Source organism: Typopeltis vanoorti, chromosome 11 (genome assembly GCF_054136105.1).
Source record: "Typopeltis vanoorti isolate ZY-2024b chromosome 11, IOZ_Tvanoo_1.0, whole genome shotgun sequence".
NCBI lineage: Eukaryota > Metazoa > Arthropoda > Arachnida > Uropygi > Thelyphonidae > Typopeltis > Typopeltis vanoorti.
Window position 1 is genome coordinate 65996940 of NC_143559.1, and position 14383 is coordinate 66011322.

At 36.1% G+C, this 14383-nt stretch overlaps 1 protein-coding gene across 1 annotated transcript in view; it reads right to left on the bottom strand.

Annotated features, from left to right (window-relative positions):
* Positions 1-14383, bottom strand: part of sav (scaffold protein salvador) — a 136484-nt gene that overhangs the window by 68567 nt on the left and 53534 nt on the right. Inside the window, exon 5 of the mRNA XM_090399890.1 lies at positions 12951-13163. Within this exon, the coding sequence (XP_090256016.1) occupies positions 12951-13163 (213 nt within the window). The remainder of the gene's footprint in view (positions 1-12950; positions 13164-14383) is intronic.

Below are 14383 nucleotides of genomic sequence, written 5' to 3' on the forward strand. Positions count from 1 at the left end.
GCTACACAAAACTAATGTTCCACTTAGACCTGTCGTAGACTGTATCAGCAGTCCAACTTACAAGTTATCAAGATTCTTATCTAACCTTCTCTGCCCTCACATGGTCCACTCAGTCTCTTCAATCAAAAATTCTACTGAGTTTCACACAAAAATTAAAGAAATTCAACTATCAAAAACTGACTTGTTAATCAGCTTCGACATTGTCTCCCTCTTCACAAACATTCCCCATAACGAAACAATAAAATTACTAACTCAAAAATTTCCGTCTGATATGGTTGAATTGTTCAAGTTTGTTATTGCATCAGGTTACTTCACCTGGAAAGATCAAATTTACAAGCAAGAAGAAGGAACAGCAATGGGATCTTCTTTATCACCAAGCCTAGCAAACTTGTTTCTAGAACACCTTGAGGAAAAAATATTCACTTTTGAACCCAAACCAAAAATTTGGTTAAGATATGTTGACGACGTATTTGCAGTCTGGGATAATCCCGAACATGAATTATAACTGTTACTAGATAAAATTAACCTTCTTCATCATCGCATCAACTTTACGTTAGAAAAAGAATCTCCACAGGGTATTTCCTTTTTGGATTTACACATCCAAAGAAAAGAAGACGGTTCCATCGCCACGTCTGTCTTTCGCAAGCTACATTCTCAGGTCACTACATTCACAATTCTTCCGCTCATCATTCATCTCAGAAATTTGGAATTATTAAATCACTAGTTTCCAGAACACACAAATCCTGCTCCTCTGAAGAATCTTTAAACCAGGAATTAGAAGTAATAAAAAATATAGCCATCCTGAATGGATATAATCCAAAAACAACTCAAAAAATCATCAGTCACTTCTCCATACATCAAACCAGACAGGAAGAAGTCCATAGGATTCCCATACCTTACGTCAAAGGCATCTTCGAACGCCTTTCTAAAATTATGAAGAAATACAATTTTGCCACTTCTTACAAACCTATCAACAAAATTTATAACTTGTTACCCTCTCCTAAGGACAAACTCTCACCTTTGACGTTGCCTGGCATTTATGAAATTCCATGCTCATGCAAATTGTCTTACTTTGGACAGACAGGTAGGTCTGTTCAGAAACGCATCTTGGAATCAAGACCACATTCTTCTTTTTAAACTACAGAAATCTGGCCTCTCTGAACACAGAATTGAAAATCCAAACCATAGGATCCATTGGGAAAAGTCTAAACTTTTACATAGATCTTTATATAAACATGAACGTTTATACAAAGAAAGTTCTGAAGCCCTACTACACAGACCAAACTTAAACTGCAACGTTCTTACTATTCCTAAAGCATGGGAAATTGTCATACAAAATTATGTTAAATAATTATTTTTTATTTATTTTTTTTTTTGTAAGATGTTACACACGTTTAATGAGATTCTATTATAACCATGCGCCCTAACTGTATGTTATTCCTATTATTGTTTTAAACTACTGTACTGATGATGTCCTAAGATACTTAGGATGAAATATTTACAATTAAATAATTTTCACTGTGGTTAATAAGTGTGTTTCTTTTAATTATAAAGCAAAACTTAGTCTTTATTTGAGTTGTAAGTCAGCAGTTAGAATTGAAGGAAGTACAGGAAGATGGTTTAATGTTAAATCTGTTGTGAGACAAGGATGTACATTATCCCCTCTGTTATTCATTATCTATATGGATCACATTATGAAGGAAAGTGGTATTAAACCTGATATCAAAATTGGAGATGTTAATGTCAGCTCTTTGCTTTATGCAGATGATGTTATACTTCTAAATAAATCCGCTGACTAAGGTAAGATTCCCTGACTAAACTGAATAACTGTTGTAATAGATATGGTATGAAGGTCAGCAATAAAAAGACAAAGACAACGAAAATAGGCAGAATCATTGAAAATGTCAACTATGTTGTGAATGGAGAATCTGTGGAACAAGTAAAACATTTCAACTACTTAGGCACGATTTTTAGTGAAGATGGTAAATTAAATATAGAAATAGACAACAGAATCAGCAAAGCTGTATGTGGGAAGTCAATTGAATAAATTCATATGGAATAAGAGAGAAATTAGTCGGAACACTAAATTAGCTGCATACAAGATAGTGTTCGAACCAGTTTTAACTTATGGATCTGAGAGCTGGATCAGAAGTAAAACACTTGACCAAAGACTAGAGACCGCAGATGTGAGAGTCCTGAGAAAGATTAGAGGCATGAACAGATGGCATCAATGGCAATATCATATTAAAATCGAGGATATTAGTTAAGAACTTGACATTGTCAGCATCCAGGAATGTGTTAGTAGAGCTAATCTCAGGTGGTATGGTCACTTAAACAGAATGGGCGAAAAGAAAGATTAGCAAAACAAGTGTTCTCTGCCAGGTTAGCAGCAAAATGACCCAAAGGAAGACCAAGATATAGGTGGATTGATACAGTACAAAGTGCCTTAGATGATAGAAATATAAGATCTGATAATGTTGGAGTCTTGACAAGTAACAGACTGATTTGGAGGAAAATTGTAGATAGGAAGTTAGTAATGATGTAATTTTTTTTCATGTAGTACTATCATATCCTGTACATCTCTTGAGGGTACATGAATGTGCAGGAATTTTATGATGAGATCTGAGAGCTAGGTTAGAAATAAAACACTTGATCAAAAACTGGAGACCATAGATATAAGTCACCTGTCCTGACCTATCCCAAACTGGGTAGGGATTTTTATCTCTCTCCGCTGATGCTTCCAAGGATACAATCGCCTCCATTGTAGAGCAGAAAGAGGAAAAGGGGTTTAGACCGATCGCCTTTATCAGTAGGAAACTTTCATCTTCCGAGATAAATTACTCTCTAATAGAAAAGGAAGCCCTTGCTATTGTTTATGCATTAAGAAAGTTCAGGTATATGTTATTAGGACAACATCTCATCTTGCGCTCTGATCACAAACCATTGTCGTTTATATCCTCAATGAAGGACAAAAATCAGAGAATCATTAGGTGGGCTCTGGAGATGCAAGAATTTGACTTGGAAATAAAATACATCCCTGGCTCAGCGAACGTGGTCACTGACTATCTATCCAGATCTCTGGATGTTGTACATGATAGTGATGTCAGTCCTAGTGAAGAGGTGATTTTCCCTATATACAGAGAAAAGGGGGGAGGAAAAAAGGGAATCAATTCTTTAGAACAACAAGTATGGGATAAGTCTCGCATAATCAAAGAGCAAAGCAGGGATCCAGTATGGGGGAAGATTTATGAGAAAGTTTTGAGAGGAGAGAAGTCCCATATTAAAGATTCCTTCAATCACACACTATACATTGATCCGAATGGTCTCTTATTGTCTAAGCAAAGCATCACAGGGAAATGGAAGGACAAAATCGTGGTTCCAGAAAAAATGATCCCATGGGTACTATTCACCTTTCATGACTCTGATCTGGCAGGTCACGAAGGAATACATAGAATGTGGAACAGAGTTCGTGATCGTTATATATGGAAGGGGATGAAGGGAGATGTAGAATCGTATGTGACTTCTTGTCATTTGTGTCAACAGAAGTCCAGCATTGCAGGTAAGGCTCCTCTTCAATCTTTCCCTAACCCCATGCGTCCTTTTCAGGCTGTAGCCATGGATATCGTGGGCCTATCAGCAAGAAGGGAAATAGGTACATTTTAGTGGTCATAGATATGTTCTCACGATATCCAGAGGCTGTAGCAATTAAGAATCAATCTGCCCAAACAGTAGCTTATAAATTTTTCAAGCTGATTATTTCTAGATATGGGACACCCCAGACACTTCTCTCTGACAAAGCCTCCAACTTCACAGCTGAAGTTATGTTACAATCATGTAAGTTGTTAAGAGTAAAGAAATTGTTCACTACTCCTTATCATCCTCAAGGCAATGGAATGGTGGAAAGATTGAACAGGACTTTAAAGCTTACCTTGTCAAAGATATCCGATGTCCAGATCTCAAATTGGGATACCTTTCTGCCTCACACGTTATTTGCGTGCAGAACTGCCCTACATACCGCCATCAGAGAAGCCCCCGCAGTTATCCTCTATGGTTTTGAGCCAACATTCCCAGCTGATTTCAGGAATTCCCATGTGGATTCGGGATTTCCAGACATCGATGATTATCTCAATAGCCTGATCACCGATAATAGAATTGCGTATGAGATGGTGTACGAATCCAGTGAAGCTTGCTCACAAAAGGCAAGAAATTATGCCAACAAATTGAGGAGATACAAGGATCTGAATCCCGGCGATCTGGTCTTGTTAGAACAGAATTCTGTTAATAAAAGGGGGGTGGGGGAGTTTGGAAGGAGCGTGGCCGAACCATATGAAATTCAAGAAAAATTGTCCCCAGTGACATTTAAAATAAGAAAGGAAAAAGAACAAGGGAAATCTTGGGTAGTACACTCTGATAGATTAAAACTTTATAAGACGAGGTCAAAAAGGCTGGTATGCCTAGGAGATTCAATGGAGAGTGTATGTAGAAAGAGAAGGACTACAAGAGGGGATAACAGTCCTCGTCAAGGAGGAAGCCGCGATGTGAATGCCCCCTCAAGAAGAGAAAAGGGTACTGATTGTCAAGGAGAGAGGGAAATTCCAGGCTCAGATTAGCAGTTCTCCAGGTTCAATCAGTTTGAGCAATGCATGGAGGAAAGCATAGCAAACAAACAAATGCTGACAAAAACGGAAAATGGGATCTATAGGGATCATAGTGAAGAAAGAATACTACAACAAACCCAGTATAACCTTAGGCCCCGACAAAATGGTAAAGTAGACCACAGGAAAGGAGTTTATCCTTTAAAGATGCATGCCTCTGATAAATGGACGTCTGACGAAAAGATCTCAACAAAGGGGGTAAGTATGAGAAGGAGATCAAAAGGAGAGGGATACAGTCAGGATAAAGCACGTAGCAGAGCTCGGTGCATACAATTCACAAGGTATTTTTTTTTTTTTTTTTTTTTTTTTTTTTTTAACAAGCAGCAAGTTCCTGTAGGGATGAGAGGAGAGAGAATGGAAGGTTCATCCCCCAAAAAAAACCGTATATGAGAGGAGGAACACTTCGTAAGAAAAATTTCTTTTAGAAAAATTTTTTGTTTAAAGGGGGACCTTTGTTACACCCTGATACCTTCACTATGTGGAATTTTCAGTTATCATGGTGTAACATGAAGAGAAAATTAAATAAAAACCCCGTATAAAAGCGAATACAGAAATTATTTAAAGAAAGAAAAATATTCTTCATCCAAGTAAAATATATGTCAAAAAAGTGTTTGTTGAACTAAATAATAAAAGAAGGAATGTATTACAGTTGTGATATGAAAAAATTAGCTAAGTAAAACAAAAAGGATTAGTAATAAGAAATTGTATATGAGAGGCTAGAGATTAAAATAATAAGTAAATTCTTAAAAATTTGGAAGGGGGGTTAATTTAGAGGCTAGAAAAAGAAAAACAATAGACTATCGCTCAGGGTCAATTCCCGGATTTAGACATCGTCACATGCTCGCCGACCTCAGGATGTTTGGCAGAAAAACGCCACCCTAATTGGTCGGTGAAGTCAAATCCAGTAAGGGGCAGAGAAAAGAAATTAAAGAAGGTGCCGGTAAGTGTCAAGTTATAAAAGGGTTAAACCCTCCACCCACGAGGCCTTTTTTTTCCCCCTGGATAGTTTCTTCACGAGCTCCTTCATATAGGTTTCACGTGGTTTTCCTGAGTGGTGGGATTGGAGTTATCTCTGTCGTCACAACAAGGAAACAAAAGTGAGTGGGATTTCCATTCCGTATTTCCTATGGTAAGAAATGAGGAATGCCATTTAGCTAAAGGAAAGAAGGTATTATCTATGTGTTTCATCATCCAGTGATAACTACGAGAAAAGAAAATCTGTAAAGAAGTCGGTGTCCACGTGGTGAGTTTCACAGCCATGTACAGATGATTCTAAAGTGTGTTCTTAATTCAAGTACGAAAAGTAAAGATCGCATAAGCACAGTTTAATGCCAAAAGAACTTAGGCGTGACCGATTAGGAGAGATCATACCAGGATAGTTCAATCAGAACAAGGTAGAGGCCAATATAGAAAACTCAAGAGAAAAAGGTACTGTAAAAATCTCGTGTTAACTGAAAATCGTCTGTAATTGTAATCATTATTCTATTACTGAACTGTTGAAGAGACTACAAAAATTTATACTAGGACTTTAGTACATGACTGATTATAATGAAAGTATGCTTGTTAATATTAATATATAAGTAATTCATGTGTCCTGAGAATTATGCATGTGTATTGTAACGTATAGGAAAGTTTTAAATGTCAAAGTTAAGTGTTAACACAGTGAAAGGATAATTTAATCTACATAGTTTTAGATAGTTAAATAGAGTGAGTTGATCACATATGTCCAGGTGCTACAGCATATTCAGACTAATATAGGGTTAACTAATGTGTTAATTAGATCTGGGATTATACATATGATTGTATGAGTTGAATTTGTGATGGCGGCTTGATCGCAATACCCATATAGGATCATAGCCAAATTACTTGTGATAAGCTAATGTTAATTTGTAAATGTTTTCTTAGTATTGAATTGAATTGTACCATACTAATGAGTTTAATAAACCTTTGTTCATTGATAAAACAGTTGTCTGAAATTGCTGCCCAATGCACCACTTGAAAACGTACGAACCTAATCACGCGGGAGGGAAAAAAATATAAATGAGTAACGAGATAAAGTGTCACGACTGCAATATTGTTTCACATTCAGACATATTTTAGTAATTGCTCATTGTTTTTGTATTTAATATCTCAAACTAAATTTCCTAAAAGGCACAGTATAATATAAATATTAGGGACACTAAGGGGAGAAATAGCTTAAATATTTGTAATTTGGGGTGATATCTCGTGCATAGATAATAGCTGAACATAGAACAGCAGAATTTCACTAGATAGAATAATAATCATAAATTGGGACACAACACTGTAACATTAAATTAATTCACTTAAATCTATATACAATACTATACTACTATACTACAAAATCCATCACTGCTTGCATGAGTTCAAGTGAATGTACTGTACAGAGGTATTTGTTTAGTGTCTACTTAAGTTGGAATGGGGACATTGGAGAGAAGTCCCCATTCAACTTAAGTAGACACTAAACAAATACCTCTGTACAGTATATTCATTGGAGTAATTTGGAGAAAATAAAATAAGTAACAGGCATGATTTATCATATAATTCATTTTTATGTCTGCATGGTTAGCCTAGTGGTTGTGTGCTTCACAACCATATGCCTGGGGATGGAGTGTCCTAGGTTAGATTCCCGTCAGAGACGTGAGGAGCTGAAGGATCTTCCTCAGCCATAGCCAAGTTAGCCGGTCTTGGGCATGGACAGTAGGGATTTTCCCCCCAGTTTATCCTGGGGTTTTTTCATCCCGTAAAGCAGCTTTACGAACTCAACACCACAGGACATAGGATACACTGGGGCGTAGGGCTGACCACCTTATCCTGTGAGCGGTTTGAGGTCCGATGATTAATAAACCCTCGACACTGCAAGGCAAAAGAGGGTAAATCGAAAATGATGATGATTAATTTTTATAGTACATTCAAAAATTACTGACTGTAAATTATAAATTCTTTAAGAAAAAATTTTGTGCAACTAATTACTAGGCAAGTGCACTTTCTTTTTTGACTACTGTATGCATAGATGGAACATTATGTAGAAGGAGATTGTTTAGGAGTACTAAGAAGGGGAAGAAAAAGAACAAGGACTGATTACTGAATGGGACCTGGAAAATTATGTTTGAAAATGCTAGTGCCAGACTAAAAAAAATTGATAAGCAAAATTATAAAGAGAAAGATAAGTTAGTTAAAAGATCAGCAAGAAAAGAGAAATTATGTGGACAGCATGGCAGAAGAAGCCCAGAAGGCCGTTGCAGAATAGGTAACATTGCTAGACTGTATCAGGCGATAAGAAAAACATGCTTTGAAAGAAGGGGAAACAAGAAAATATATGATAAGAGATGAAAAGGAATTGTTGCTAATTAATAATTGAAGAGGATAAAACAAATGAAAGATGGAGAAAGTCAATATAACTAATAAAATAAGTACATAATGGAAGAATCCCACCTTAAGTAGGAATTTAAATATTAAACATTATGAATTTAGATATTACATCTTTGTATAAAAAAATTATGGTACAACATGACAAAATTTCATGCTGGCTGGGGCGTCGCCCGGTTAAACAAGGCCCCCGTTGTGTTCGCCAGGGAACCAGTGCGAACAGCGAAAAGTCAGCTACTGGAACAAATCTGAAAACAAACCCCAACTCAACATCACCAGAGTTAAAGATCGGTACTATCAATGTAAGAAGCCTGAATGGCAAAGAAATGGAGCTAGCTGAGGAATTAGATAAGTACCAGATCGACATAATAGGGGTGACTGAAACAAAAAAGACCAAAACTGGTGAGATCTTTCTGAGCAATAAATACAAAATGTTATATTCAGGCAATGACAATCAAGGAAAAGAAGGAGTAGTCACAGTATTCAACACAAAATACGAGGCTAATCTTCTTGAATGGCAGTCAGTCTCAAGTAGAGTAATGTGGGCAAATATGAGAATGGGGAACTGGACAATGAGACTTATTTGTGCCTATGGTCCCACAGAAGGTTCTACTAAGGTAGAAGTGGAGGAATTTTTTGAGGCTTTAGAAAAAGCAACTGACACAATGAAAAAGGAAAAGTTGGTCCTTGTTGGGGATCTAAATAGTAGAGTAGGAAATGATTGTGAGACATACAAAAATATTTTGGGAAAATTTGGAGAAAAGAGCAAAGCTAATAATAATGGCAAATATCTGTTGGATTTCTGCTCAGGACATGGACTGGTTATTACTAACACCATGTTCCAACATAAAAATGTGCACAAATTCACATGGAGAGAAGAGGCTAGGAATAAGAAAAGTCTCATTGACTATGTTATTGTTGATAGTGATGTTTTCTCCCTGGTGCAGGACACCAGAGTGTACAGAGGATTTGAAATTGGAAGTGATCACTATTTAGTCTTGAGCAGGATAAAATTGAATTTCATATTGAAAAGAATAACATGCAAGAAAGTTTTAAAGCGAATAAAAGTTGAGCAGCTCTCAGATGTGAACTGTAGACTAAAATACACAAAGATTATTGAAAAGAAAATGAAAGAGTTTGAGAACAGGAATCAAACTTTGGAGATTCAGTGGCAAACTCTGAAGAAAACATTGATTGATTCTGCCAGAGAGGCATGTGGTGAGGTTGTGTGCAAGGATAAAAAAATCAGAACTCCCTGGTGGACACAGGAAGTTAAAGAGGCAGTGAAGGAAAAGAAGAAAGTATATCAAAAGTTCCTGGCAAATAAGTCAGCTTTTACTCTAATAGAATACAGAGACAAATGTAAGAAAGCTAAACAGTGTGCAAAACTAGCTAAACAAAAGTCATAGGAGGACTTTGGCAAGTATATAGAAAATAAATATCAAGAGGGTGGCAAAATATTCTGGAGGTTGTTGAAGAAGCTTAGGAATGGAGGAAAGAGTGCTGTAAAAGGAGTTAGAGATGATAAAGGTGACATGAAAACAGGAGAAAAAGAAATCCTTGAAGTATGGAGTAATTACTTTGAAAAACTGCTAAATGAAACAAGCAGTGATGAAAGCACAGTGATAAAACACACTGACCAGGCATGCAGTCAGGAATACATATCATTACTTGAAGTAGAAAAAGCCATCAAAGGATTGAAATGTGGAAAGGCAGCAGGAGTAGATGATATTTGACCAGAAATGCTGAAGTATGGTGGTATGAAAGTCTTACAGTGGCTGCACTGCATAGTTCAGAAAGCCTGGACAGAGGGACGAATTCCCGATGATTGGAGTAGAGCTCTCATAGTACCCATATATAAAAAGGGAAATAAAACTGAATGTGAGAATTACAGAGGTATTTCCCTTCTGAGTGTTCCTGGCAAGATCTATGCAAGTATACTTGAGAAACAGTTGAGAAGAATTGTGGAAGAAAAGCTTGGTGAAGAACAAGCTGGATTCAGGCCAAACAGAAGCTGTCAGGATCAGATCTTCACTTTACGACAAATAGTCGAGAAAGCATGGGAATATAACAAAGATCTGTATTTAAGTTTTGTCGATTTGGAAAAGGCATATGACAAGGTGCCAAGAGAGAAGCTATTCAAAATGCTGCAGTTATATGGTGTCAATGGGGCATTATATCAAGCAATACTTAGTCTTTATTTGAGTTGTAAGTCAGCAGTTAGAATTGAAGGAAGTACAGGAAGATGGTTTAATGTTAAATCTGGTGTGAGACAAGGATGTACATTATCCCCTCTGTTATTCATTATCTATATGGATCACATTATGAAGGAAAGTGGTATTAAACCTGATATCAAAATTGGAGATGTTAATGTCAGCTCTTTGCATTATGCGATGTTATACTTCTAAATAAATCCGCTACAAGTCTGCAAGATTCTCTGACTAAATTGAATAGCTGTTGTAATAGATATGGTATGAAGGTCAGCAATAAAAAGACAAAGACAATGAAAATAGGCAGAATCGTTGAAAATGTCAACTGTGTTGTGAATGGAGAACCTGTGGAACAAGTAAAACATTTCAGCTACTTAGGTACGATTTTTACTGAAGATGGTAAATTAAATATAGAAATAGACAACAGAATCAGCAAAGCTGGTATGGTAGGAAGTCAAATGAATAAATTCATATGGAATAAGAGAGAAATTAGTTGAAACACTAAATTAGCTGTATACAAGATAGTGTTCAAACCAGTTTTAACTTATGGATCTGAGAGCTGGGTCAGAAGTAAAACACTTGACCAAAGACTAGAGACCGCAGATATGAGAGTTCTGAGAAAGATTAGAGGCGTGAACAGATGGCATCAATGGCAATATCATATTAAAAATGAGGATATTAGGAAAGAACTTGACATTGTCAGCATCCAGGAATGTGTTAGCAGAGCTAATCTCAGGTGGTATGGTCACTTAAATAGAATGGGAGAGGAAAGATTAGCAAAACAAGTGTTCTCTGCCAGGTTGGCAGGAAAATGACCCAGAGGAAGACCAAGATATAGGTGGATCGATACGGTACAAAGTGCCTTAGACGATAGAAATATAAGATCTGATAATGTTGGAGTCTTGACGGGCAACAGACTGATTTGGAGGAAAATTGTGGATAGGAAGTTAGTAATGATGTAAATTTTTCATGTAGTACTGTCATATCCTGTACACCCCTTGAGGGTACATTGCAGGAATTTGATGATGATGATGATGATCTTTGTATGACCATGATAATGTAATAGCAGAAATGCTTAAGAAAACTAAAGAAATTTCTGGTGAGAAATTGATACTGATCTTTAATAAAGTGTTGATAACCGTAATTCCAAAGAAAGAGACTATCCCATTGAATGTGAAAATTAAGGAAATTAGCCAACTGTCAGTATCTTCAAAAATTTTATTTCTAAAATTTTGATAAATCGAATAAACAATGAAATAGAAAAGATATTAAACCATGAAGTTCATTTTAGAAAATTTAAGGAATATAAAGTGAAAAGGTGTAGAATTTAATATTTATAAAACAATATAAATACAGTACTTATAGCAACATTATAGTCAAAAGAGAAGAGCAATGTCTGGTTTACTGAATTGTGCATCATATCCAACAATCAAAACTTATTAAAAGTAAAGGGATTGCATGCTCTATATCATGTTACACGTTCTATGGAATAAGATTAAGATTTTGGAAGTTTTTTCTCACTTGGTTAGCTATAATAACTTTGGTTTAATCCTTTATCCAAGTGTAAGCAAACAAAGTTGATGAGAGCTTGGTCCACCTTTACCATGAGTTGCCTCAGTCCTGAAGATACTTCAGGCCCAAACTTTGTTTGCTTACACTTGGATAAAGGATTAAACTATAAATTTATTATAGTCTAACCAAGTGGGAAAAAACTTCCAAGAGCTTTCTCTAAATCCAGAGTAATTTAATAATAAGGTGAGACACCTTTTGGCAAGTTGTATAGGTAAATATGACTTCTCCATTGCTTCCACCTAAGTATCACCACTTCTGGGTCTGCCTCCCACTGATGAGACCTCAATAAAGGTCAAAACTGGTCTGGTAGTGACCCTTCCCTTAATGCATAGCATTATACATGTCTGCAAGGAGATGTGCTTTGCATTATGGGAGATACTAAGACAAGTAGTGATGAGAGCTTGGTCCACCTTTACCACGAGTTGCCTCAGTCTTCACTGAATATTCATATGCATGATAAGGTCAGAATCTAGAACAATTCATTTCTGTAGAGATGGATTGTTCTAGATTCTAACAATAAAGAGACAATAAAAGACTGAAATCTTGTTTTATGAATGACTACTGGAAATGATACACTGATTAATTTCAGATAGAGAGAGAGTCTCTACTATATTACTTACTGATTCATAATTTATCCTTTTTTTTTTTTTTTTTTTTTTTTAAATGTTGAGCCCATACACGAGAGGTTGGCTTATGAACCTATAGTACTTGAGTACTGTATATGGGTAAAAGAAATTCTTTATACTTACATATGACCAGAAATTACTTTTACCTCAAGTTCTGGTAGCTATATTTTGTATACTGATTATATTATTAATTACATTAATAAGAATAAATGAATGAATAATAGTATTATTCATTCATTTTAATGCTCTTCATTTTAACATATTTCTTCCAACTTGACATGCAGAAGAAATTTTTTCTAGATGGATATATACACTGGATAATGTCCTGTAATATGTCATTGATAGCTTGTGATGTAAATATGCCCTATAAACATATATCTTGTGGAAGACATCTTTCAGATATACACAGTGGTTTATTATAAATTTGAAAATCTTGGTTCTTTAATATAACCCTAAAAATACTATTACTATAAACAGAATTACGATTTAAAAACAGCTACCTGTGATCTGACTAACAGTTGTAATACCAGCTGCTGGATGTCCTGGCTCCAACAATCCATGCTGCTGTGCATAGTGTTGTCTAATCTGCTGATGATATGACTGAATTTGGAAATTTTCATCATATAGGTACTGTGTGTCTTGAACAGTCTCAACATCTGATTGATGAGAATAGGGTTGTTCTATTAAAGTTGTCAATGGCATTTGACTGTCCTCTAAATGATATAAAAAATAATAAACAAATAATAAAAAAATTACAAGTGCTATTAAAATAACAAATAATATTAAAACTGTGATTGCACAGCATTTATATAACAAAACATCCACTAAAAAAATAAAAATTTATACACACACACATAAGAGAGAGAGAGAGAGTAAAAGGTATTCAAAATGAATTTATGGAAAATGACCCTGGAATGTAAAAGATAAAATGAAAGTGGAAATGACAATATATCTACCCTATATATATATAAAATGATAAGCCTTTTTGTGTACCGTTTTTCTGTCACGTTTTTTTCAAGTTATTTGAAACGTTTTGAAACTCGGGGGAGAACCGGCCTACCGGTCCGGAACTTGGGGGGGGGGCTCCTTTCAAGTCATCAGAATTCAAGGAGAACCGGCCTACCAGTCCAGAACATGGGGGGGCACCGTAGGTGCCAGAGCCCCCCTAGTATATATATATATATATATATATATATATCTTTTGGGGGGAGCTTTCTAACCACTAAAAAGTGCTTCCTCTAGGCAGCAGATAGGGGAGCCCCACCAAATATGGTGGGATGGTCCAAAGATATTGAATAAGGACTCATGGACCAACAGGGCAATCATCTTGATTGTACAAGATGATTGCCCTGTTGGTCCATGAGTTCCATATCTATAGAGGAAGAAGAGGATCTGTCCTTTTCTTTCTCTACTTTGAAGAAGATCGACTACTTTAATCTTTCCTATAAGGCTCTATCAGCCAACTCTTCTATTTTATGACCCTCACTATTAGAGTACTCGAGGACTATAGGATCTTTCCATTTCTGGCTTATATTTATGACTCCCTCTAAAATCTACTCTTTCCTCTTCAGTATACCCTATTCTTCCTACAGGTTTAAATTTGGAAGTAGGCAAGTTCAAAAGCCTTAAGCAGCCTATCTGTAGCAGTAGCACTGGACTATCCATCACCAGACTAGTAACCTGATATGGAGAACACTGATTTACTTCTAAGCCAATACAAAAAGGTATTCAAAATGAATCTACGGAAAATGACCCTGGAATGTAAAAGGTAAAATGAAAGTGGAAATGACAAAATATATTATTACATGACACCTCCAGGGAGTCCAAAGACTCCAAGAGAGGGCACCCACTCCACAACTGTCTCCACCAACTACAACGAACCACAACTACCATCATCATCTACATCAATGCCATCTACTGCCCACTAGTATTT